The sequence below is a fragment of the Orcinus orca genome, chromosome 17 (genome assembly GCF_937001465.1).
Source record: "Orcinus orca chromosome 17, mOrcOrc1.1, whole genome shotgun sequence".
Lineage (NCBI taxonomy): Eukaryota > Metazoa > Chordata > Mammalia > Artiodactyla > Delphinidae > Orcinus > Orcinus orca.
In genome coordinates, this window is record NC_064575.1 from 81,089,546 (window position 1) to 81,116,036 (window position 26,491).

Sequence of the window (26,491 nt, forward strand, 5' to 3'; positions counted from 1 at the left end):
TTTGGAAGATATTGCTGTGTTGTATCAGGGTTGGCTGTTTTGGATTTTTAAAAGCAGTAATGGTCTGGCCTGGATTAACCATGCCTTGCAATATTTTTGTGAAACATACTTTTACCTAGCCTGGGTTTTTGGCTACTTGCAGCACAAGTACTGAAGGAGTCTCTTAGTACAAACTAAGCCGTATCGCTATTGACAGACAGATACTTCTAACACAGTATTATATAGACATTGACCAAATAACAGAGACACCAACCCAGATTATACTGTAAAACGGTAAATATCTAAATTCTCAGTCAAGGACCATATGCTAAGAAAAAACGAGGAGATGGCTATAGTGAAAACGAAGCTACAACCTAAAAGGGAAAAGGGAGGGAAAAGCCCAAGGGCCAAAGTTTTAACATGTATAAGTATTGCTGTTAATAATAATTACTGTGCATTGACCACATCTACTGCAGCATTGGTTGTATCTAGATAAGTGTGTGTGTGTGCACATGTCTCTGTGTGTATGTGTGAGCGCACGTGCACACGAGCATGTATTATCCCCTCTGGTCTTAATTTTAACTTTAAAAGGTGGATGTTCTCATCCCCATTTTTTTCTTGAGAAAACTGAGACACAGAGAGAGGTTTAGTAAGTGGTCTGAGTTACGCACTTAGTGACATTACTCATCTCAGTCCATTTTGTTTCTCCTGTTGTCGTGCTTCTCAAAGAGTCGTACACCTGTCACTGAGGCCTCACAACATGCTTTCAGGTGGTACATGGCCGCCTTTTTTTTTTTTACAGTTTTAACAATTAGATTTTAAAGTTTCTGGAAAAGTACGATTACCATATCAAGCACATGATTTTATGAATAGTATTGCTATAAATAAATTACAGTAGGTTTAAGTTAAAATAAAATCAGTCTAGGGAGTAATATGAAGTCACTAACAGGACGAGTGCTGGACATGGATGGGAAAAGTCCCAGAAGTGGCCCATGAAGGGCTGAAGTTGGGCAAACACCGCCCTCAGCACTTTTCTGTTTTCAAGATTCATTAACAAATTTTGAAGGAATGAGATATCTATCGAGTGCTTATCAAGTGTTAGTTACTGTATTAAATGCTCTCATGCCTATCATTTTATTTAACTCTGCAAGATTATCAGTTTTTAGTTTTACAAATAAGGAAACTAATGCTCAGAGAGTTTGAGCTTGACCAAAGTCACATCGCTAATAAGTAGCAGTCAGGCCTCATATCCAATTCTCTTCAAGATCAAGTTCTTTTGCTTAACCTGAAGGCAACTAAGATGGGGGGTGGGGGTGGGGGGTCCCTACAAATACAGAGAATACCAGAACGCCTGAATTGGCCACGTGGAATCTTCAGACATGATCTCTGCAAGTGGATGAAACAGCAGCAGGGCCAAGGCGTGCTAATGGCAGTAAATCAATTGCCACTGTCAGTTCACTCGTTCATGTTCTTGAGAATACGTGAGATTGATCACTGAGGACTGTGGAATAATGGTAGTATGTGAAAACAGAGTCCACCGGGGAGATGTACTACATCGTTTGTACTTAGCGCTGCCATCTGCTTAATAGCATCAAGAAGACGACAGTGGTGCTCATGATCACCCACTCATGGCGGTGACAGATGCTGCGGGGAGTAGAGTAAGCAGTCCCGGAAACGAGGCTCCTCACCAAAGTGTAGATTGTGTGGCAGGCTTCCTAAAAAGTGCGATTGTTGGTTATCACACCACAAGTTTAAAATCTTCACTATAGAATTTTAAGTTCTGTTAGATAAGGATCTGCTTGGTGAATCTCCCGTGTTTTCTTTCCCCGTGTTTCATACATTCTTGAAACGCATTTTTATTAGTTCTAGAATAATTTTCCTGACGAATTCTGCCCTCTTTCTAGTGAAAGAAAATGATAGAACTTTTGTATAATTCTTGACTCTTACAGTTAGTCACGTGATTTAGTTAAAAAGGCTTGTGGGCTGTGAAACCACACAAACCTGGATTTGAATCCCAGCTGCGTCGCTTTCTCACCCGTATTATTTTGGCCGGGTTACTTCTTCGAGTCTTCATTTCTCATCTGTAAAATGACGGCAAGAATATTTGACTCGTGAGATTGTGATTAAATGAGATAGCAGATGTAATGTACATAGTGGAAGTTCAGTAAACTTGGAAAGATAACGTACTGGGTGCGGCACGCTGTTCTAAGCATTTTACAGCCTTCCTTATGAGTAGGTTACTATTATTATCATCCCACGTTATAGATGAGGAAATTGAGGCACAAAGATTATGGAATTTCCCTAAGGTTACTGGAGAGTAAATGCTGGGGCTGGCATTGAACGCGGGCAGTCTAAGCCCTCTGCGGTACTGCCTCTCTGTGTAACCTGTTCTTATCAGTTTAGTTATCCCATCTAGCAACTTGTACAGTCTTTTCCTGAGGAAGACTGCAGTCAATAAAATCTCAACAAAGAAACAACCTGCATAAAATTATACATGCCACTTTGATTCCCCATTTGTGAAATAAAAACGTATTAAAGGCTTCATTTTAATTTAGATTGTTTAGAGTTCTAAGATGTTTGGAAGCACAGACTTGAGGTCAAAGCTTGAAGTAACTTGTGAAGAATGATTTATAGTAGAGAACGTCAGTGTGCTTGAATTTCTCAGAATCTAGTCAAACCTCATTTACTGGACTCACAACTCCAGAAGCGGAAATAATTCGCACATGATGTGGACGGTGTTTTTCCCTTTTATTTGACATCATGAAGGGATGTGTTCTTTTGGAAAGTAATTTACAAGTGTCCATCAAGACCCTTGAAAGTGTTTGTAACCTTTGACCCAATATTTGCACAATAAGTGCCTGAACTTAGTATATAACGAGTGTTTGACAGTGTAAACATATTTAAGACCTCTTTAAAAAGAATAAGCAGTTTCTGGCAAAGTTCAGGGAAAGTAATATGGCTCTTTAGATATGGGGGAAAAACAACAACCTATGCGTATCATCTTGGCCAAAGTAATGTAGATGAAACAGCACCTCAATTAAGGCTGAATCCAGACTTGGTTAAATGGGCGGGAAGACCTGGGTTTGCATCACAGCTCTGCCACTTGCTAACGGCGCAGCTGCGGTCAAGTTACTCTACCTGTGCTTCAGTTGTTCATCTGTAAAATGGGGATGATGAGAATAGTAACCACCTGTTAGGTTGTTGTCATATTAAATGAGTTAATAATATTCAATATGTGGAAAGCACCTGGCACTTTGTATACGCTATCATTAGCTATCATTAAAATTCTATAATATATTATCTAAAAGCCTTGGGGCTATAAGTGTCTTAGACGTAGAATTTTTGAATTTTGGAAAGATAGTGTGTTACATTCCACGTGTTATACAACTCTGGGCGGGGGGTGGGTGTCTATTTGTGGTTCTCCAGGACAGTGATTGCCCCTTGGATTATTTGACATTTATGATCAAGGAAAACGTGATTACAGAGGGATGGAAAGCATATATGGCAAATTGAAAAACAAGGGGATTTCTGAAGGGGAGGGTGGTTGGTGTTCAGCCTTTGCAGTTTGTAATCCTACCAAGTATAACAAATGGTTAGTGCTAGCAATTAATTTTTAAACAGTACAGATTTAAGGATTAATAACAGGACTCTCCCTTCTATTAGAAGCCATCCCATTAGCAGGGCCTCTGTTGATCTGGCCCTGATCTTTCCCTAACCTCATGTCAAGTCACCCACTCATACAATCTAACCTTACATTGAATTGTTCAGTCATGACTCATTTATAATGTGCTCAGTTACACACAAAGTAGATCTCAAGGCATAGCTATGAGAGTAAATTTAATTTCGTCAGATTCTTCCTGGCTCCTTCAATCATTTTCTTCGCTTACACCTTTTAAAGACATTGCAGTTGTTCGGCACATTTCTATAAAGATTACATGCAGTGTTTTTTAGACTTTGCCACAATGGTGCAAACAGGATAATTTGCTTTTCTTTCCATTTTAGTGCTTGCTAGATTGCTTGCAGCAGAGCAGAGGTTCCTTGACTCGGCCGTTAACCTCATCCCACAAGCTTCCTTGATGCTCTCTCTGCCTCTCCCATCCCCTCCCATGTTTACTAAGTACTCAGCCAGGCTTCTGTGTTTCCACAATACTGTATGCTTGCCTCTGCTGGCCACTAGTACCTGCTGGACTGGAGAACCTCTCTCTCCTTTTCATACAGAGAGGCCCTCAGTGGCAGAAACCCGCTTGTATTTATTCTTTTATCCCCAGTACCTAGTGTAGTGCCAATCAGAGAAGTGACCTGTCTGTGTTTTTCACTTAAATTGATAACATTCAAGAATCCTGCATCTGTTCTAGAAAGAAGTCTGATACCATTGAACATCTAATGTGAAAATGCAGGTAGCCCTCCTTCAACTTGGGCTGTATGGAAGCGTCACTTATACAGCCTAAAAAAAAAAAAAAAAAAGTAGGTGCCCAAGCCAGTCTCCTGTTTATTGTTTTTAATCTGAGTCTTTGTATAGCACAGCTATCTGAAAATTTTTAAACTCTAGTCAATTTTTATGAGCAACCAAGGTTGAGAACTACTCTTCTTGACTAGTAAGTACTATGCAAATGAGATATTATATATAAAGCACTTTTCAGAGTGCCTAGCAGATGATCGCTAAGTAAATATTTGTTTCCCCAATAAATAAGTCATTGACATGTCTTCCATTCGTTCATTCTGCAAACTATTGAGTACCTACTGTGTGCCAGCAACCATCCTAGGTGCTTGATAAGTACCAGTGAACAAAAACGGATAAAGAATGTGCCCCTGTAGAGCTTACGTTCTAGTGGTGGTCATGTTTGAATATGGCAGGCGTGTTCAGCCTTCTGAGAGGATGATTTAAGACTTGCAGGAGGTGAAAGAGTTTGCCTAAGGGTATATCTGTGGGAGCAGTGGTCTGTGCAAAAGCCCTCAGATGGGCGTGTGTCTCGTGTATTCTGAAATCCTTGAAGTTATCATTTTCTTCCATTTGAATTTGTAATTTCAACTTCTCCTAACAGAAAACTTGAGATTTCCCTTTGGAGTAAGGTATTTTTGAACAATTTGGAAGAAAATGTTTTAGCATTTCAGGAATGTGTTGTAATAATTTTTTCCTATCTAAAGTTAATCCCAGTATGATTAAAGGAGCTTGCAAACCTAAAACTGTGAAGTTACAGAAGACTGTGGCCTGTACATGCTGATATCTTGGCCTGTGGCAACTTTGGTAGGCAGAATAATGGCTCTCAAAAATATCCATAGACTAATCTTCCAAACCCGTGGATATGTTCTCTTACATTGGCAGAAGGGACTTGCAGGTATGATTAAGTTAAGAACCTCCAGGTTCTTTTTTGAGCGGGCCCATGGTAATCACAAGGGTCTTTAAAAATGGAGGTGGGAGGAAGGCAGAAGTGTCAGAGGAAGAGGTGGCTATGGAAGAAAGGTACAGAAAGATGCAGTGTTGCTGACTTTGATGATGAAGGATGAGGGCCGTAAGTCAAAGACTGTGGGCCACCTTCAGAAGCCAAGATGGGTAAGAAAACACATTCTCCCCTATAGCCTCCAGAAGGGAATGTGGGCCCGCCAATACCTTGATTTAACCCAGGAAGACCTGCGTGCAACCTCTGTCCTATAGAACTGCAGCATTATGAAGTATGTGCTGCTTAAGTTGCTACGTTTGTGGTCATCTGTGACAGCAGAAATAGAAAATTAATAGGCAACCAACAGCCTGACAGAAGAAGAGAGATGTCCTTTACAGATGTAAATCTTATTTATCTAACTCTCTCTCTCTCTCTTCTTTTTCATGAACAGCCAGCATTCAATTATGAATAAAAATTATGCAGTTAGAAAATATGACCCAGAGTCAAGAGAAAAAATAGTTAGTCAAGAGAAACAACCCAGATATTAGAATTGTCAGACAGGGTCTTAAAATTGGTATGTTCAGTATGCTAAAGGATATTGTGCGAAAGGTGGACGGCATGAGCGAACAAATCAGAATCTAGCCAAGAGAACTCTTAAAAAGGAACCAAGTGGAAATGCTAGAATTGAAAAATTACAGTGTCAGAGGTGAATAATTATTTCAGTGGGCTTATTAACAGATTGTACACCATAAAGGAAATAGTAAGAGAACTCGAAGACAAATTAATAAAAAGTATCCAAACATGCAAAGAGAAAAAGAAAATGAAGAGTAAAAGGAAAATTGCACATGAGATCTGCAAGGGTGAGGTGAAACAGTTTAACATGTTATTGGAATTGCAGAATGAGAAGAGAGAAAGTGCAGGGTAGAAGAAATAACGACAGACATTTCTAAAATTAACAAAAAACACCACCACACAGATCCGCGAAGTGCAGAGAACCCTAAGCAGGATAAATATGAATAAAAACACATGAAGGTATAACATATACCAATTGCTATAAAACAAAGAGAAGAGATTGAGAGCAACCAAAGGAGAAAGAAATATAAATGTAATCAAAATATAAGATCTTTTACATCAGGTATTTTCACTTAGCATTATGTTTTTGAGGTTCATCCACATTATAGCTTTCATCAGTATCTCATTCCTCCTTATTACCGAATGGTTTTCCATTTATGGGTCTACCACGTTCTGTTTATACATTAACTAGGTGATGGATACTGGGGTTTTTTTTCACTGCTTGGCTATTGTGAATAGTGCTGCTTTGAACATTTATGTGCAGATCTTCATGTGGACTTGTTTTAGCTTCCCTTAGATAGATATTTAGGAGTGGAATGGCTCAGTCAAATATTAATTGTATGTTTAACTTTTTAAGAAACTGCCCAAACTGGTTTTCGAAGTCGTTCTACCATTTTAAATTCCCACCAGTGGTGCACAAGGATTCTTAAGGATAATTTTAACCAAAATGTTCAAGACCTCTATACTGACAACTATTAATAAAACATTGCGGGCTTCCCTGGTGACGCAGTGGTTAAGAATCCGCCTGCCAGCACAGGGGACACGGGTTCGAGCCCTGGTCCGGGAAGATCCCACATGCCGCGGAGCAGCTAAGCCCGTGTGCCACAACTACTGAGCCTCCACTCTACAGCCCACAAGCCACAACTACTGAACCTGTGCTCTACTGCGTGCAAGCCACAACTACCAAAGCCCACGTGCCTAGAGCCTGTGCTCCACAACAAGAGAAGCCACCGCAGTGAGAAGCCCGCACACCGCAACGAAGAGTAGCCCCCACTCGCCACAGCTAGAGAAAGCCCACGTGCAGCAACAAAGACCCAACACAGCCAAAAATAAATAATTTTAAAAAAAAAGAAAGTTGCTTATAGAAAGTAGTGAAGACCAAACTAAATGGAGAATACCCCATGTTTTTGAATTGGAAGACTCAATATTCATAAAGATATCAATGCTCCCTGAAATTATCTGTAAATTCAGTACAATTCTAATCAAGACCCATGCAGGCTTCTCTCTCTCTCTCTCTCTCTCTCTCTCTCTCTCTCTCCCCCCCCCCCCAACCGCTCTCCCTCTCCCCCTCCCCCCCCCCACCCACTCTCTCCCTCGCTTTTTTTTTTGGTGCAAAATGACAAGATGGTTCTAAAATATGTGGAACTTCAGAGGACCTGGAATAGCCAAAACAACCTTGATGACGAAGAACAAATTTGGAATACTATACTGACTTCCAGATTTATAAAACCACAGGAATCAACACGCTGTGGTACTATGAAAGGATAGGTCACAGGCCAATGAATATCCACAAATGGACTCACACTTAATTGCTTTCAAGGGCTCCAGAGCAGTTCAGTGGGTGAAGAATTGTCTCTTCAATAAGTAATGCTGTAACAATTAGATGTATGTGTAGGTGAGGTTAGCTTTGATTGCCCCCCGCCAGATACATGCACCACCCTCACACGATTTAGGTGGTTCATGACTTCAGGTTAAAAGTTAAATTTATAAAGCTCCAAGAAGAACATATTGAAAAAGACACAAATCACAGAAGAAAAAAATTTACAAATTTAACTTCATCAAAAGTTAAAACATCTCAAAAAAAAAAAAAGTTAAAACATCGTGTAATCAGAGGACATCATGAAAAAATACGTAGATAAGCCACAGCCAGGGAAAATATATTTGCAACAGACACAGACACACATATCTGACAAATGATCTTCATGTAAACTATATAAAGAAACTGTACAGCTCAATAAGAAACGCATAAAAGTGTATATATTCAAACGGCCAAGAAGCATATGCGGAAGTGCTCAAAATTACTGGTCACCAAGGAAGCGCAAATACAAGTTGAAACCTCATCAGAACACGCTGCCCTCCCACTAGAATGGCTGAAACAAAATTGTCGACAGCACCAAATGTTGGCATAGTTACAGGGCAACTAGAACTCTCATACGTGTGTGAAATGCCACAACTGTGGAAAACTTGGCAGTTTCTCTAAAAAAGTTAAACATATATCTACCCTGTAAACCAGTAATTCCACTCCTAATGATTTTATCCTGGAGAAATGAGACTGTGAATCCAGGAAAAGCTTTATGTAACAGTGTTCAGCGTAGCTTTATGTGTAACCGCCCAAAGCTGGAAACAGCCCAGATGCCCTTCCACAGAGGAGTGAACTGTGATGTATTCATGTGAGGGAATGCTACTCAGCAATAAAAATGAATAAAGTCGTGGTCGCTGCAGTAACATAGATGAAACCATAAGAAAACTTTTAAAACATACTTCCTACAAGGCTTTCAGTGTGAGTGAGTTATCGTTTCGTAGTTACCCACGTAACTGTCGCTAATAGTACATGAATGTTTTAGTAGGCGAAACAGGAGGAAGAGAAGGGAACAAAACGTGGAACGGTCCTATGAAGGGAACTGACTTGGTATGTGCTGGTACTAGTTAGTCCCTGCGCAGGCCATAGCCTCAGTCTGGGTTGTCTGAGGAGGGTGAGCCTGATACCAGGCTCAAGAGTTTCCTAAGCCAGTTTGTCCTTACAGACCAGGGTGCTCTCTGTACCCTCCACCACCATGGGGCCCCACCCAACGCCCCCTTAGCTCGTGGAGCGCCAGTAGTCTGCTTGCAGCCTGCCCGGTCTCCACTTGGAGCCGTTTCCTATCATTTCTTCATACTGTAGCCAGAATGATTTTTTCCCCCAAATGTGTTATGATTCTGTGCTGTCATAATACCAAGCAACTTCCCTTCATAACTGCAATTTTATATTGAAGTAATTCTCTGATCAATGTCTGTCTTCTTTAAATTTCTTTACTGTCATAACCCTCGGTTCCTATCCCAGGGCTTGAAACATAGAAAAAGCTTAATAAATATTTGTTGAATAAATATGGGGAGGTAGAATTTTACTTCACATCAGTAATTTTAAAACAAAGTAGATGTTCCTATCTGAATTTCCTAGTGTTGAATTGGAGTTTAAATACAGTTGCTATAGGTAGTATAGTTTAAATTGTTTTAATTCTACTTATTTGAAGAGTGAGACTGAATAATTTGATATGCAAACTGATGCAAGTTAGTGTGCTACTGGGGTCTCCAGAAACACTGAAACAAGGGTGCTGACCGTCCCCTACAAAGTCACATGGGTTCCTTCCACACTCATATATGTATTTCACATACATAAATAGTGTAGATCACAGTCAAATATCCTTAAAGAGTAATAGACAATGGCTTTGAAATCTAACTATTAAAATCGAGCTAACCGATCGATCGGAAATCTCCCAGAAAGGATACCTCAATATAGCAGGTGGAGAAGTTGACTGAAAAAACAAATTCAAGATGCCACAAATAAATCTCATTAACAAATGATCCCATGAAATGCTGTAAACTGCTCATAAAGTGTTGATGGGCTGTTTTCAAATGCTCTTCAAAGAGCCAAAGAATCCAGTATTGAAAGCTGACACGCCTTGGCACTCAGTGTCGTTGGACTAAGAATCCAGTATTGAAAGCTGACACGCCTTGGCACCCCGTGTAGTTGGACTTGGGTGCTGACAGAGAGAAGTACTAATAAATAGGCCAGTGAACCCAATGTCCATTTTGTTCTCTGTCCAAAAATCTTTTTATGTTTGTTAAACTTGTAGGTACATATTTCATTGGTTAGAGATTAATTCTCAGCAGCCTTCCCAGCCTCCTTCTGAATGGTGACTCATCCCTGACCCCCTTCCCACTCTCAAGACTTGCCCTGCAGTCTGTGGTGGCAGTCATGTTCTGTCACGTTCCAATCTGCAGTTTTGATACTTCACGCAAAGAGTTCTCAATAAAATTTCTTGGGATGTCTAGTGATGATACATGTTACTGGGAAATTTTTAAATTATCTTTTTGCCAGAAAAGTGTTATAAAAAATGAGTCTGTTCCTTTCTGGTTTTTTCATAAGAAATTTTAGTTCTAAATGTTGGTGTTTCAGAGAAATTTAATCATTGTTGAAAGTAACAGCTATAGTGGAAATACTGAAGCTTGACTCAAAGGCAGGTCTAACCTTGAATCGCAGCTCGGTCACTTAGCGTGTGACTGGAGCCAGCCACCAGTGAACCCAGTGGGTCCTTGTGTTTAATTAATAAAGTGAGTGGACGAAATAGCACTTACTTTCCTGAAAGTTAAAATTATGAAATTGCAGAGAACTGTGCAAATAGAAGGAAATTATTAGTTCCTGTTGGTATTTTTGTTAGACTTGTATCACTGAAGGTACATTCCTCACTCTAGCAAATAAGCAGAAATAGATTGTATAACATCCAAATAAGACTGTGGGACAAATATTACTCATTTAGAAAGAACCTCTACTTCAATAATATTGGTAACAGCTGTCCGTGAATAAGAGCTTAATATATGTATGTAACACATTATCTTATTTAAACCTCACAACAATCTCATGAAAGATTTATTTTTAAATCTGTTTTACAGATGAGAAAACTGAGTTGACGTTGCCCAAGCTTAATACACAGAGGTACATGCTGGAGCCTAGATTCTGACAATGTGTTTGCTTGACTCCAGAGCCTGATTCTTAACTATTAATTCTATATCGTCTTCCAAAATTATTATAATAAGACAAGAAACCTGCTGAAAAGTGAAGATGAGTATACAGAGTCAATTTAGCATTGCATGCACATCACATCACAGCCTCGGTATGTGTTGCTGTGAAACACACACCCTGAGTATCACTGAAGCCTCTTTGCGTGCGTGCCTGCCTCAGGTGTGCGGGAAGAAGAAAAAGACACAGAGTGAACTGAAGAGACTTGTGTAGACAAAACCCTTTTCCTTTTACTCTTTCATTTTTCTTGGAATATAATCAAAATTCATAGTTTTTTAAAATTGTATAGAACCATCTGCAATCTTCTAAGCAACTTTTGATAGAAATAGCACAACAGAGTGCTGCAGCTAGAAAAGAGTAGCTTACAGAGTGCTGTTAAAATAAGCATAACTGGATATCTCTGCAGCAAAAAAGTACAGATACTCAACATCCCTCATTTCAGAATTCTTGCACCACCTTTTAGGACTGGGATAAGCTCTGAATTAACCATAAATTCAAACGAATTAGAGGTTTTGTCTCTCGTGCAAGAATGTTAGCAGCTGCAGACTAATGGAGAACTCTTTGTAGTTACTAAGGACCCAGGCCTCTCTCTCTGTTTTCTCTATCCTCACCCTTGCCTTGTGTCCTTAGGCTCACCTCGGTCTCAGGGTGGCTGTCACGGCCCCAGCCACCAGGCTGGGGTTCAGGCAGGAAGAAAGAGGAAGAGGAAGCCATACCTCCTGGGCGGGTCAGCCTTCTGTTAGGGAGTTTCCTGGAAGCTTCACTTCCTGAAGCTTCCTGAAGCTCACTCCTATCTCGTTGGTGGCCTCATCTGCAGAAATGGGCAAGAAACGGGGTTTTGTGGATTGATATGTTATCACTAGCACTTCACCCTCAGTCTTACAAGGAGTCTTTTGGTAAGAAAGAAAGGGAAAGTGCACACTAAACAGGCAACAACCGCACAGTGATCCTTCCCTTTTAACATGTATGTTAGCTTGCTTCTTTTAGATTTGTTTTCCTTTTTCTGAAATATGATGTACATACAGCAAAGAGCATAAATTCACACTTATCTGAAGCATGTACATAGCTGAGTGAATGTTTCCAGAGTATACACCCACGTCACCAAGAGAGCGATTCCAGCGAGAGTAGTGATTGGTAGTTAAGTTAGACAGTGGCGAGTGTAGTGATTGGTAGTTAAGTTAGACAGTGGCGAGTGTAGTGATTGGTAGTTAAGTTCGACAGTGGTGAAAGTCACCTGGGGGAGTGGGAGAAACTAGCCTCGCATCCTGACTCCCCGGCACTGTGGCCAGTCACTGCTTTCCCGTCCCCGAGGCAGACCGAGTGTTGTTCTGTTCGGGATGCTTTTCTCTTCCTTATTGTCTGGCTCCTCTCTTAGGTGGCAGTTTAGACCCCAAAACAGGTTCAGGCACCCCACCCCCGAGTTCCTTCAGAACTCTGGGCTTCTCGGGCTCACAGTACTCCACTGGCCTATTTACGGTTGTCTGACTTGCACACTAGACCAAACGTGTTTTATCACGAAGACCGGATCCTGTTCACTGCTGCAGCCCCAGTGCACAGCACGTGGTAGGTGTTCCAGAAATATCTGCTGAACGGATGTTGAAACAAGGTGATATCTGAACTTCATAAATTCCTGCCAAGAGCATCCTTCTCAAGAGAGAGTAAGAAGTGAGAGTTTTCTCTCTGAAATGGTGGGAAAATGTTGGTTTTAACCTAAATTTATGAAATAGAGATGATACCAGATTGCAAGTTTGTTTTAAATATGAGAGAATTTGTGTGGAGTACCTCGCACAATACAAGGCTCCTACTAGGCATTTGATAATATCTAATAGATACTATTTGATAGTGTCTATTGTTAGTGTTATGTTAGCTAGCTCTTGCTTGCATGCATCTGCCCACCACCCGATGCTAGTAGTTGACGTAGGTCCTTTAAGTTAGGTTTGCCAGTCGCTACCGAGGCACGTGCTTCAAACTGCTGTGTGATGTCTTCCTGAGTGGTCTCTCACAGGAGGTGGTACTCTCGAGCTCTGAGGAGAACAGAATACGAGAAAAGGATTCTGAGTGTCTCATGAGAGATTAAGGTTAAACATGGAACTTTCTGGCAGGCCGGTCCACGTGTGTTACTGTGACAGGTTATTCAGACTCTATTTCTGAAGTCTTTGAAAGCGCGAGGGAATCATTCTCTCAGATGGTTGAGACAGTTTGGCCTGAAGCCCGGAGGATGGATCACATGACTTCTCAAGGCCGATTTCTCCCATTGATCAGGCAAGTACCAGGAAGTTCCTGCACTTTATAGTGAGGTCAGATTGAGAAGTTTTTCACGGTAGAGGTGGAAGATCTACCGTACCGCGTGTCTCTGATTCTCTGGCAGACCTACATTAACATTTAAAATCTCTTTATTTGACAAAGTAATTGTTCCATCTGAAATGAGGCTTTGCAAACTGAATTACAACCCCAGGGTTAAGAACAGTCGCCGCTGTTTATTCTGTGCAGAGGAAGTGGCCGGCGGCGAGGGGCGCTGTGTGCGAGCCCACTGAGTCACAGCTCACTCCCTGTCGCCCTGTCACGGGAGGCGCCACTGCACTCCTCACCTCCCGGGCAGCACACACTTCATTCACTTGTCCCTGTCACTACTCTTCTTGAGCACCTTTTACGTTTCAGACGCTTGTAGCAGCAGCCACTCAAAAAGGCTAAGCTGCCTGTCCAAGATCACACTACTTCCAAATGGAAGAACAGATTCAAAACTAAGTGAACCTTTAATCCGGGATCCGAGCTCTCTGTCCCTTTGCACGTGTTCCCTAAGGGATCGCATCCTGCCTCATGGTTTGGAGTACCTTCTATATGGTGATGACTGCAGATTCACGTTTCCAGTTCAGACCTCTCCCCTGACCTCTCCATTCCTCTTCCCAGCTGCCTCCCGGTGGCCTCCTCTGGGAGGTCTGGGAGGCCCGTCAAACCTGGCCTCTGCCAGGCCAGACTTCTGATGGCTTCCCACCCAGAGCGCTTTCTGCCTCAGTCTTCCCCATCTCAGGAAGTGGCAACATCGTTTCTCCCTGGAGCCGTGGAAACATCCAGTAACTTCCCATCTTACTCAGGATAAAGAAACCAAAGCCTTTCAGTGGCCTGCGTGACCCTACATGACTCACCCCTGCCTCTCCCTCATCCCCTCTGCTCCAGCTGTGCTGCCTTCCTGGTCCCAGATGGACCAAGAACGTGCCTCCTTAGGACCCTGGCACTTGGTGGTCCCCAGCCCAGGATGCAGTCCCTCAGGTGGCGTCTGCTGTGTGTGATCAGCTGTGTTACATCTACTGACCAGTCACATGACAGGCCTGAGAACTGACCATTGAATTTAGCCACTTGGAGTTCATTGGTTACCTTGACAAGGGATGAAAATTTTAAGAACAGTAGTGGGGATGATTGCAGTATATTGGAAAGCATGGTCAGCATAATCCTTTTGAGGGAGGGAGTGAGACTAGAGAGAGGAAATTGTAGTCAGAGTGGCATATACGAAATTGGAGCGAGGTGGGGGAAGACTGAAGTTATCAGTATGACAAGGTCTAGGATGTGACCTGGGAGTTCGTGGCTAAAGGAGACTAGAGACAGGATCAGTGGACAAGAGTGGTCCAGGGACTCGAGAGACCAGCTTGTCTGAAGGATTGTCTGCCTGCATATGGAAAGCACCAGGACTTAGGACAGCGATACTGTCGGGAGGTTCAGAGCTGGGTGTTTGTACGGCGGCGTGGAGCATCGTGGTTAGAAGTGGCAGTGGTGTGTCTGTAGGGCGCCCGTTGTCGCAAAGAGAATACTCACCCTTCCTGCGCTCCCAGTGGTATGTGGGCTGTGGGGCATAAAAGAAGAGAGCGGGGCTGCCAGGTAAGAGCTGTCATTAGAGGAGAAGCAAGTTTCCATTGAGGAAGAAAGTAAAAGAATGTCCAAAGAGGAGGCTGAGAATATGTAAGGTGTTTTGCCCACGATGAGCCATGAAGGAATTCCAGAGGGCACGGTCGGGATGGAGATGAGGACAGATGGGGGTGGGCAGAACTTTACAAGTACTGGAGATAAAGAGTAACTAGTGGTCTAGAGTTCCCTGAGCTGCACAAATACAAGCAAAGGGCCTAATGAGATGAGTTCCAGCGACTTTAAACTAGAAATTCTGGAGGGGCTTGAAGAGGTTGAAGGGATATGGGACAGATTCGTGTCAGGAGTTCCTTCTTAATCCCGTTCGTGGAGACAGGGTGATGTGGGAACCCGGAGTCTCTGTCCTCCTCTTGAACGCCTGTCGATGGCCTGGGGAGACGTGGACTTGGTCCCAGTGCTGCCATTTGCTCCTTGACCCCCCGTGTTTCCGTCCACTGCCGGGCCTATTTCTTGACTCTGGTTGATGGGATCGAGAACCTCCAGGAAAGCCAGGAATTATGCTGAACGTTTGGACTTCCTTCACCCCCTGATACGGGGTAGAACGCAGAGGACAGATAGAAGGCCTGGGGAGACGTGGCCCTGGTGCCGGTGAGGGGAGCCCATTCTTGATCTGTTGAGGGAGGGGGCTTCCCTTGACCCCTTGTGATGAAGTTGAGGCATGGTCAGCCTAACGTGTTTTCTTGCATATTATTAATATTGTAAGTGTTGTACACATAAATGAAGAAATTTTTAGAATTTTTCCCCTTTGCCATATGTTGGGTTTTTAGTTTATCCTTGGGAAATAGGACACGTCTTTGGTTAATAGACATTTGAGGTGCGCGAAATGAAATGCTGCAAAAGCAATTCAGATGGAACTGACAGGTACGAGAATGGGGCTCAGCTGCTCCCAGCTTCTTGGTTTGATGACAGTCTTGAAATAAATAATCAGAAACTGGGTGAAATGTTAGCAAATGTCAGTTTAAAGTTTTCACTTGTCAAAACTAAGATTGTCTTATCACCAAACCATTGCAGGACCAAATTATGCTACCTTTTATTCTCCTGTTCATTGGGGAACATTCTTCACCCCGGATTTTTTTATGCTGAACCGCGTTAGAGCACTCCGCGGATGGATTTCCGGGCGACACTGCTGTTCGTTCCTGCTCACTCCGTTTAATAGAGAGGACTTGGTTTGGGCAGAAGGCGATTGTTCGATTCCTGTTTGTAGGTCTCAGTACCTGTCACTGACGGGTCCAAGTTAAACAGGGGGGACCTGTCTCAGTAAAGAGAATTCTTTTCAGTTTTATGAAGAGGTCACTCTCATTGTTTCTGTGCAACGAAGAGAAAATTTTAAAGAGCATCGCAGCTTTATTTGTCTAAGGAGCCATTATGATGTAACTTCTGACCTTTGGAAAGAAGACTGAGGTTCACTTAATTTAGTGCTGAGTTTTCCAGAAGCAGTAGCCAATTTATTTTCAACAAAATGAGAATTTATGTTGACTGCTTGTGTCCAGATGCTGTACGTGAGCCATGGAGAACGTTAGGGCTGCTCTGCCCAGAGTCTGGGCAGCCCAGCGCAGGGGGAGTCGGCAGGGGGAGGGGCACTCAGACTCAGCGGGAGGGTGGGCAGCTGCCGCAAGTCTGCCCAGCCCTGGGAGGCCCAGGTTTTAGACTCAGATGTCTTGACCCGTATTTGGCAATGACATTTTATCAAAAGTTTCGCTTCTAAATTTCTATCCACAAAACGAGAAAAACCTTCTACTTTAACAGCGGTTCTCGTATTGAAAGCTATTAAATCTTAAGAGGTAGGGATGCCGTATTTTTTTGCTGTTGCTTGTTTTTGCTGGATTTTTTTCCTTCTTGAATATGAAGGTCTCTCTGTTCCTTTTTCAGCTAGTCCCTCTTTTCTTCTCGCCATAAATGTGTATAATACTTGGATGGAAAATTAGGACTACAGAAAGGGAGAGGAGGAATTTGAGACCAGAGAGAGAACTAGGCAGTTAGAATTTGCCGTGATCGTATGGCATTGGGTTTCGCGTGGACCCTGACTTCTGTCTCCGAGCATGAAGAGGGATCACGTAAGCCCCAGGGGAGCGAATAGGACATTCTGGAAGAGTGGCAGAGCAGGTGGGAGTCAAGCAGGAACCACCGGATTAAGGGGGCCGGGCACGGCGAGCGCCGTCCGCCTCTAGCGTGGGTAGGTGCTCAGCACAGGGCAGCACAGGGCAGCACAGTCCTGAGCCTTGAGCACAGCTGCTGCCCCATGAGCTGTGTGACTCTGGGAGGGGGGCACCCTCACCGAGCCTCGTCTGTAGAAGCACAGAGCTTCCACATCGACCCGTGGGCTCGTGCCTGTGGAGAAGCTGTCAGGACGGCAGGGGTCCAGCTCAGGAAAGTCCACTCCTCTCAGGCTCCCTTCCTTTTCCCGGGGTTCTCTAGGAGTGAGTGCCAGCTCTCAGCTGTCCTCGGAAAAATTGCAGATCGCTGCCTGGTGTAATAGGTCAGCCGTGGGAGGGACTGCTCTGTTCCTGGGCTCCGGTTAAAGCAGCCAGCGGAGCCCCCAGCACACTCCAGGCCAGAAAGCTCACACCGTCACCGGCCTGGTGCAGTGTATTGATTAGCTTCTGAGGACGTGATAAAACCAGGATAACAAGAATCTGGCCTGTGTTTGCGCGTGGAGGAAGCATTCTGTGCTGAGGAACATCCCAGCGCAGGCCTTTTATCAATGCTTATTCACCCTGCTTAACACGACTCCTTACAGACGCTCAGCTTGCAGCCCGCTTCCGCCTCTGTGCCTGGCACACCACGCCCACCGCTCACCACGTCTTCAGCTTCACCGGGGCTCTCAGAACGTGCTCAGGCATCGCCGTCTTGTCCAGACACAGCAGAGGGCGGAGGTGCCCCTTCCTCTGTACCCAGGCACTCAGTTCCTGGAGAGCGAGGGCCCGTGGGGGGCCAGGAGAGGGGTGAGACACGGAGGAAGGGCTGTGACGGGGACACACCCAACCCTGGGAGGTGGCAGTGTGCTCTGAGGAAGTGGCAGTTAGGCTAAAGAATGGGTGGGAGGCGCTTGGAAGGAGAGGGAAGGGGCACATTTCCGGCAGAAGGAGGCGCCATCCCCACAGGCTTGAGGCAGACGGGCTCGCAGCTCCCTGCCTCGGGCCCTTTCCCTCATAGGACCTGCCTCCTTGGGCTGCAGTCAGTGGAGTTGATGATTAGCCTCTGGTGATATTTACCTGAGAAACCAAAGGTGGGAGGAGAGGACCAGGTGTGGGTCTCGCCGGTTGTGTCGCCTGTATGTTCCCTGTGAGATCTTAGGCTGGCCTCCCAGCTGTTGTGATCTGCAGTATCCTTGCCTGTAAGATGGGCACGGCAGCCCTGCTTTCTCACCTTAGGAGCTGAGGTGAGGGCTGCTCCGAGCTGGTGCAAGGCGACGCCCACAGCATGGATTTTATTACTCACTCCGTGGCGTCCTAGGGTGTTGCTGAGCTGAGCTGATCATTTTCCATTTTGATTAGAATTTCTTACTTGATTGCATCAAGTTGGAATAATGAGAATGTTTATTTCCAGGACGATCCAAGATAACAAATTCAGGATGATTGTTTCCCTACAAAATTAAGAAGAGTGGGAAAGGGGAGAGCAGGAGAGAGTGCGTGAAAGCCCTCCTCCGATGCTCAGAATAGCGTTAGAAACTGGATCATACCCGCCGTGGTCGAGTCATCCAGATTTTCCACAGATTCGTTCCTGTGAAAGGTTATGCCTAATTCACATCCTTCGTGTGTGTGTGTGTGTGTGTGTGTGTGTGTAGCCTGTTTTGCATCATCTACAGAATGGCCGTGGTGCCAGACCCCCTCCCTCCCGGTGTCTCAGGGATGTTGTGCCTTGGAATACAGCTGTGCCTGTGCTTTGGAAAGATTCCTGGCCTCTGTCCTCACAGACTTGGCCAGGGCTGGTGACTGGACCGCAGGGGCCTTTCCTTTCCCGCCCCTGTCACACACAGTCCTCCTGCTGGGCAGCCACTCCCGATGGGAACGGGATGGTGCTGGGCAAGTAGAACGTTTCATCCCGTAATGTTGTTACTTTATTGTAAAGTGAACTGCCCACGGGTCACACAGCATCGAGTTGTCTGGTCCGTAGGTTTGTGCCTTCCGTGAACTTTGCATCAGTTGGAAAGAAGCCGTGGCTGTCCTTCCTCCTGTCCCCTGTCCCTCACACGAGCCCAGCCCAGGTTCCGGGTGCACAGGCTGTGATTGTCCACCGCACATGCATCTCCTCTCAGGCCACAGGCCTCTGTCTTCTCTGTGGGAATTCCTTTCAGTGTTTATCCCTGCCCTTTATTAGTTATCTTTAAGTTTTAGAATTCTTCCTCGAGTATGATTTAAACTCACAGGCAAGTCAGTTTGTCCTAACTCTGTTTTCGTCTTTCTCTGCTTGTTTTGTTTTGTTTGATACAGTGGTGCTGATTACTATGATTATGGACACGGACTCAGTGAAGAGACTTATGATTCCTACGGTGAGTAAATGGCCAGAGTGGAGCCGTAAATAGAAAGGTCATAGAAACAGCTTGAAGATCTTAACTCAGGGGAAATCTCATACAGACCGAAATTGAGACAGCAGCTCCCTCTCGGTTCATCTGTGCTTATCTAGCTATCTTCAGAAGCTCCTTAAGGTTTACATTTAATTTTTAAAGGGGACTGAAGACTTGCAGAAGATTACAGGAATTCAGATTCTAAACTTAGATTTTCTGTTTGGGATGATTGCCATGTGCTGATTTTCTCACTATTGAACAGTGTGCCAAACGGCAGACACTTGATAGAATGGATCTCTTTGAAGTGTCTTTGCTTCTTGACAGTAAAGAAAATGAAGCAGTTGAGACCACAGCCCTACAGTGATTCCACCACCCCCATCTTTATATTTTAATTTATTCACAATCTCAAATCCTCTAAAAACATTACGGTGAGAATCATTCAGTAAAGGTTACGGAAGCACTGAGCCGGGAAGGAGATGCACGGCTCTCTCAGGGTTAGGGGGAGACATCGAAACCCCACTCATTTCAGTGGGAGCTGGCCGAGATGCCGGGGAACCGGCATGTCCAGAGTCTCAACATGCAGAAGGACGACAGGTTTAATTAAAAGCATTGGCGGCAGCAACTTAACCATACTAAGAAGCTCCTTTGCCACGGGGCAGAGATCAGAGAATATGAAGCTTCAGTCAGTTGCAAAGCTCTGATGAATGCTTTGTGCCCAGTGCAAGTGAATCAGGATTCTCGTTAAATGGATGTTATGACATTTCTCTGAACATAACTGAAAAACCATTTGCCAGTGTTCCCTTTGAAGTGCATTTTGTTGTATCACCTGCCCCAAGCCTTGATGAGCGCACCTTGGTTTTTTTTGTTGTTGTTATTCGTAACAGACGCTTAAGAGAAATACCTTGGCTTGCTGAATGCTGTCTACTTCAATTGATGCAAGTTAGCTGGAGGGAATGACGTTGATTGCATGTTTGTATCAAATAAGAGGTCATTTTCAGCGTTTTTTCCTTCACAGCTTTTTAAAATTGGTCTCCACGGAGGCATGGCTTTTAGATCACAGTGTGTTGCAGCATGGATGTTAACTGCTTGTTGACAAAGACCCGCAGATCACTCACTGATGGCCCAGAGATAGGGGGTGATTGAATGCCCCTCTGTTACAAATAACATCGTTCGGTATGGATTTAGTATTAGGATGAAAGCAATTTGACATTGTCATTGAGATTATTTCATATCCAGGAAGTATTTTTGAGGCATAACTCTCCACCCAATACAACCTTCATTGACTCTTTGAAGGACCTGTGGAGAACGAGGCATCATTTCCCCCTCCCAAGCTGCCCGTTTCCATTTGGCGCTCCAGTTTGCTCTCCTTCTGCCTTCACAAATTTTTATCTGTGTTTTCTTTGTTTTTGAAGAAGAAATCCAAGTGACCCTTTTCCCATTCTCTTTCCCATCCATAGATGTCTTCACGTTTAGCAAGAGGCAGTTCAATTTGCTGCTTGAGTTTGCATTTGTTAAATGAGTGGCCGAAAGGAAGTTCCTGCAAAGTTGGTTGCCATTTAAGATACAAAAATTATTTGTCTTCCCAGGCTGGTAGGTTTTGCTAGTGAGAGGACCATTTTCCATTGTGTTCGTAATTTTTTTTTTTTTTAAAGCGAATTCCCTTGGGTTTTTTTAGGACCTCGGGGGATACATACCTTCAATATGGCATCTACCGCTGGTTCAGGGCTAAGTTAGATTCTGAAAAATGAAGCCAGTAGGATCCCTGGCAATGGTCTAACTGTGATTGATCTGACTGACTTTAGGGCAAGAGGAGTGGACAAACTCAAGACACAAGGCACCCTCGGCGAGGACAGCAAAGGGCGTCTACAGAGACCAGCCATACAGCAGATACTGATTGTACTGTCTGATGTTGTGACATAGCCAGTCTCCACCAGTCCTGTATACTGTTCAAAGTAATTGTTTTCTATGAACAATCCCTTTTTAAATAAATCAAAATGCTTAACATCTGAATGGATGGAATTTAAAATTACTTTGTTGAAACATCAACCTGGGCAGAAAAAAGAAAAAAAAAAAGACATGTAAAATTTTGTTATTTCCAGTCTGTATATGAAAAAATAGGTCATCAAAAGGAAAAAAAATAACTTTGATTAACTAGTGTTAAACAAAAAAGATAGGTTTACTAAATATGTTAATCCATCCTTTTAACATAAGCCTCACCTTTCATTTTAAAGGTTTCCATAGAAATTTAGTTATTTTATCTTTCAGCCATATGCTAGTTTTTTTTTTTCTCTTGCCAACATGCGTAAAAAGGGAAGCCAATTACAAGTGCAAATAATGTGGTATTCTTTTGTAACTCAAGTCTTGAAATGTTCTGTAGTGTTAAGCAAAGTCTCCTCTTGCTTGATACTAAATAAACTTTTGAAAGAAATTTTGTGTGTGTGAGCTAACAGTTTCATGTCTCTCTTATTTAAAAAGGCCTTCATAAATAGTCGTAAACAGGGAAAGGATTCATTTAACAACGCTTGTCAAAAAAGGGTCACACTAAACATTGTACAACTTATTTAAAACATGGTATAAAATTAAATGTACCATTATATACTCACCGTAGATTTAAATGCTGTTTAAAGAGTCCAAATGGTATCAAGCTGCTTGAGTGGCACGTTAAAAACTACGCAAAACCAAATCTTGTTTAAAAACTGGTTTTAAAATAACTACTGATTTTCTGAAAAAGATGTGATCAGTTTTCATCTTGTTGAGCGTTTTTTCACTAGTGCAACTTTGGATTTTTTATGAGAATTTTGGTACCTTAATGAACACCTCGCTCCATGCTGGAAGCAATAAGCACAAAGCTTTTAAAGACATTCTGACTTGACTAATTGAGGTCGCACTCGCCAAGGCTGAGGATGTGTAACCCTTAAACGGTCTTCATTTTCAAAGGTAAATAAATCAAATAAGATTTTAATCTCACTTAATTTATCTTAATATAACTAATAAAACCAGGGAGGTTACAACTTAGCAAGTTTCATTATCCATTTTAGAAAGGTTTTAAGATCACCTAAATTCTCATTTTAAAAAGTTTAATTTGTTTTAGTAATCTAAAAAGCCTTAGTTTAGTCAGTTTAATTGGGGCCAATTATTCCCTATTAAACAAATGTAAAACCTCATAACTAGTTGTTTGTAATATACATTCTTTGGTTAGTAATTGAGGGCACTTCTTAAAACTGACAAATATTTAATAAAGTTTTTCTTTAATCATTTGGCTAAGTTTTTTTTTAATTGTAGATTATGTAAAATGTTTGATTTTTATTTCCTGAGGGGTTTCCTTCTCTTTGAGTAAAAAGGTCTTTTCTTTTGTTAGGAAGTGTTGGCCATCTTGGAAAGTGAAAGGAAGGTTGTGTCCGTCCAGCAGACACAGGTGAGTGCCTCTGTTCCAGTCATTTGATGTGCTTCTCTGAAGTCGCGCGGAACATTTCCCACACTGTTCCCACCACCAGCACTAGTGACCGTGGCTAACTAACTTCCTGAATGTAAGCAAGTCAGACCCAGGGAGCTCTGCGTAAGCTGCAGAGGTGGGAGGCTCGGCCGGTCACACTGTGTAAGTAACTCTGTTACTTTCCTCAGTAAAAACGTAACAGGCTAGTCGGTAGCATGAAAAGTTTTTCAAAAGTATCAAGTGAAAAAGCAGTTTACCGCTAGCAATACTGTCGTCCCAATTATTTTATTTTATTTTATTTTATTTTATTTTTTTATTTTTTAAATTTTATTTATTTATTTAATTTTGACTGTGTTTTGGGTCTTTGTTTCTGCGCAAGGGCTTTCTCTAGTTGCGGCGAGCGGGGGCCGCTCTTCATCGCGGTGCACGGGCCTCTCACTGTCACGGCCTCTCGTTGCGGAGCACAAGCTCCAGACACGCAGGCTCAGTAGTTGTGGCTCACGGGCCTAGTTGCTCTGCAGCATGTGGGATCTTCCCAGACCAAGGCTCGAACCCGTGTCCCCTGCATTGGCAGGCAGATTCTCAACCACTGCGCCACCAGGGAAGCCCCCAATTTTATTTTTAAAAAATAGACTGTATATATTCTCTCTATATATATTCATAGGCAAAATATTACATGGATATGCTGGAAATTTTTGACAGTAATCATCTTAAGCTTGTGAAAGTATGATTTGTGTATGTGTCCTTTTCTACTTTGAGTTTTGCAAAACAGATTATTGCTTTTAATAAGATAAATATGATGAGGTGTATTTTATAAAATTGTTTCATAAAATTTTAAAAATAGGGATCTGTGAAGGAAAGGTGTCCTTAATCAGGTCTCACTTTTTAGATATTCTTGCTTTTCCCTACACCGTCAGAAACACTGCTTAGGCCCCGACGTTCCAGAGAATCTTACTTAAGAGTGTGTGTATCTGAGCCCTGCCCCTCACTGGGTGACGCTGGCCAAGACCCCCTTTGGACTCAGCCCAGGGAGGACCTCGCTCATCTCTCGCAGTTGCTCTGAGCATTAAGTGAGGCAGTGTTGTGAGAGTGTGTTGTAACCTGGAAGGTTGATAACAGTAACGCAGAGTTTAATTGTTGAAGTTGAACATGCATGTTTCGTATGAAGGGGAAATATATGAGCTTTTTTTTTTCCTTAATCACCAAAATTAACCTGAGATAATTAAATTACTCTTAGGAAGAAAATAGTTCTCTTCACTCTCATAAGTCAAAATAAGCATTCTGGTTTTTTTTGTTTCTTTTTTGTTTGTTTGTTTTTGGGGGTTTGGTTTTTTTTTTTTTGGTGCTTCTTGTACAGAAAGGGAATGTGGTATGTCACATATTTTTTCAATTCGCGATGTTACATTGAAATTTTTTCACTATTTAATAAATAATTTTTTTTTTTTTTTTTTTTTAGCAATTGGCATATTGAATAGTAAGTGTAGGTTTCTTTAATCAGAAATTTTGGACAGGTCCCTGGAGGGTAAATCCCCAGATAGTCTTCAGAGCTAATTCATGGGACTTGTTCAATGTTATGTTTATTTTCATTTTATTAAATAATCCACAGCTCCATTGGACTGTAAAAAGGGGTTGTGAGCCAGAAAGGTCAGGAACCACCAGGAATGCTCTTGGACAGGAGCTCTTCCGCTTGGCTTTCTAAGGCTTCCCTTATTCGGCAAATACTCTACTGAGCCTCATTTCTCCCTGTTTCCATAGGAGGACTTGCAGACAAGCAGCCTTCTCCTGTCCCTGAGCGCACCCTGCATCCTTCCCAGATCTTTCCCCTGGCCTTTGTCTACCCCCCTGGGATTCGTGTATCTTCTCATTTGACAACGTTTACTGAGCGCGAGTTCTTCCCCAGATGCAAAGGTCTATAGGACGTGGACCTTACGCTCAAGTAGTTCAGCGTGGATGGAGGTGGTAGAGGACACACCAGCACTTGCTGCCCCTGGGCCTTTGCCCCTAGAAACCATGCCCATCCTTCAGGACTCGGCCCCACACCCTCCCTTCCGTGTCTTTAGCAGTGAAACCACGATCCCTCCGTGCTCTCTGAAATAGTGTGCTTGGTTTATACTTCTGCGTTTTAGTATTGATACCATATGACTTAGATTGGTTATAAGTTGCCATTATGACCAAGTCTGTGCTTAATCGCTTTCTGTAAATGACTTCATTGAATCCTCACAACGCTAAGAAGGTGCGTGTCATCTCCATTTTGCGGAGGAGGATGCTTAGGCTTCAAGGGGTGAGATCACCGTGTGGGACCCCAGGCCCTGTGACTGGTGGACCATCCACTCTGATCCAGAGTCTTTGTCCTAACCGTGCCGTTACACTGTCCGCTCTCTGGGCTAGCACTCGCTCTCCCATTAGATTAAAGGCTCCTTGAGGGCAGGGGCTAATTCTTATGTCGCCTTGTATTCCTAGAAGTAAGCCTCACAGCACTGAGTGTTGGCAGACGCCCCTCTGCTTCTGTCCCACCCTGCCCCACATTCCTCCCTGGAGAGATTCTTTGGCTGTAGTTAGGTTCTGAATCTTGCTTTGTTCAAGACATTGCAAGTTGAGTAAGTATCAGCGTTCATGCAGACACGTTGGCTGGGCATCTGCTATGCTGCAGGCAGTGGAGACGCAGTGGTGACAACAGTCTGCTGGCGAAGTGGGCCAGTCAGGCGCCAGTGACTGGGCGGCGACAGATGTAGCGTGGGAGAGACATGGACGCCAGGCGGGGTGGCAGAGGTGGGACGGGTGCCAGCAGGGCTGTAAGGACCAGTAGAAGGCAACCATGTAGGGAAGGTCTTCTTGGGAGCAGTCGTACCCAGCTCTGTCATTTACCAGCTTTGTCACTTAACCTTACTGAACTTCAGTCTCCACTGCAGTTTCCCCATCCATACAGTGGACACAGTCGTGGAATCTAGCTCAGTATAGCTGTGAGGATTAGAAGCATGCCTGGCACAAAGCTAGGTACGTGCTCTTGCTTGTTGCTTTATGCAGATACTTGGATTATAAGAAAACACAGTTATCTAGGAAATTTCGATTGTTTAGGTAATTAGAGAAAGCTGTAGATGATGCTGTCTGTGTGGGCAAAGGGGCACATAATGAAGGATCTTGCAAGTCCTGCTAAGAAGCTTAAATACGGTGAGCCCACGTTGAAATGTAATAAATATCCCCTAGGCAGAGGTGGTGCCTTTTTCAGCCTGTGTTCCAGCAGGAACTTTGTACAGACCTCTGTTTGCACTGGTTATTGATCTGATAGCCAGATGGTGAGAGCCTTAAAAAGGGGGGGGGCCTAACCTTTCCATCCTTTTGTTCCATCTCTTAGCACAGGATTTGGCAGCCGAAAGCGTTGAGCAAGAGAGTGACTGTGAAAGAATGACATTGTCGGTGCGATCAGTATGATTCGTTAATAGGCCGTGTTAGGAATGGTTAGGAATAGTTCACAGAGACCCAAAAGAAGGAAGAAAAAAAATCACTCATGTAAATAGTAATAGTCTAACTCAAAATTAGACAGTGACTCTAGTCACTGTGTACAGAGAGACAGGTCCCAGAATTTAAAACAGATGATTTGATGAAAAAAATTAAAACGTAGTCAAAAATCTAATAAACCAAATTAAGCTGCTTTA

The 26,491-nt window shown here is 43.3% G+C and overlaps 1 protein-coding gene across 18 annotated transcripts in view; it reads left to right on the plus strand.

Annotated features, from left to right (window-relative positions):
• KHDRBS3 (KH RNA binding domain containing, signal transduction associated 3) overlaps positions 1-26,491 on the plus strand; it is a 207,104-nt gene that overhangs the window by 151,063 nt on the left and 29,550 nt on the right. For 7 of the 18 annotated variants that reach the window (XM_049700899.1, XM_049700901.1, XM_049700902.1 and 4 more), the window contains 2 exons: positions 19,332-19,390; positions 21,208-21,847. In XM_049700899.1, coding sequence (XP_049556856.1) covers positions 19,332-19,390; positions 21,208-21,299 — 151 coding nt within the window. In that variant the 3' untranslated portion in view covers positions 21,300-21,847. Of the gene's footprint in view, positions 1-10,859; positions 10,903-19,331; positions 19,391-21,207; positions 21,848-22,763; positions 22,821-26,491 lie in introns of those variants that run through there. The other 11 variants (XR_007472965.1, XR_007472966.1, XM_049700903.1 and 8 more) reach the window with 4 other exon arrangements.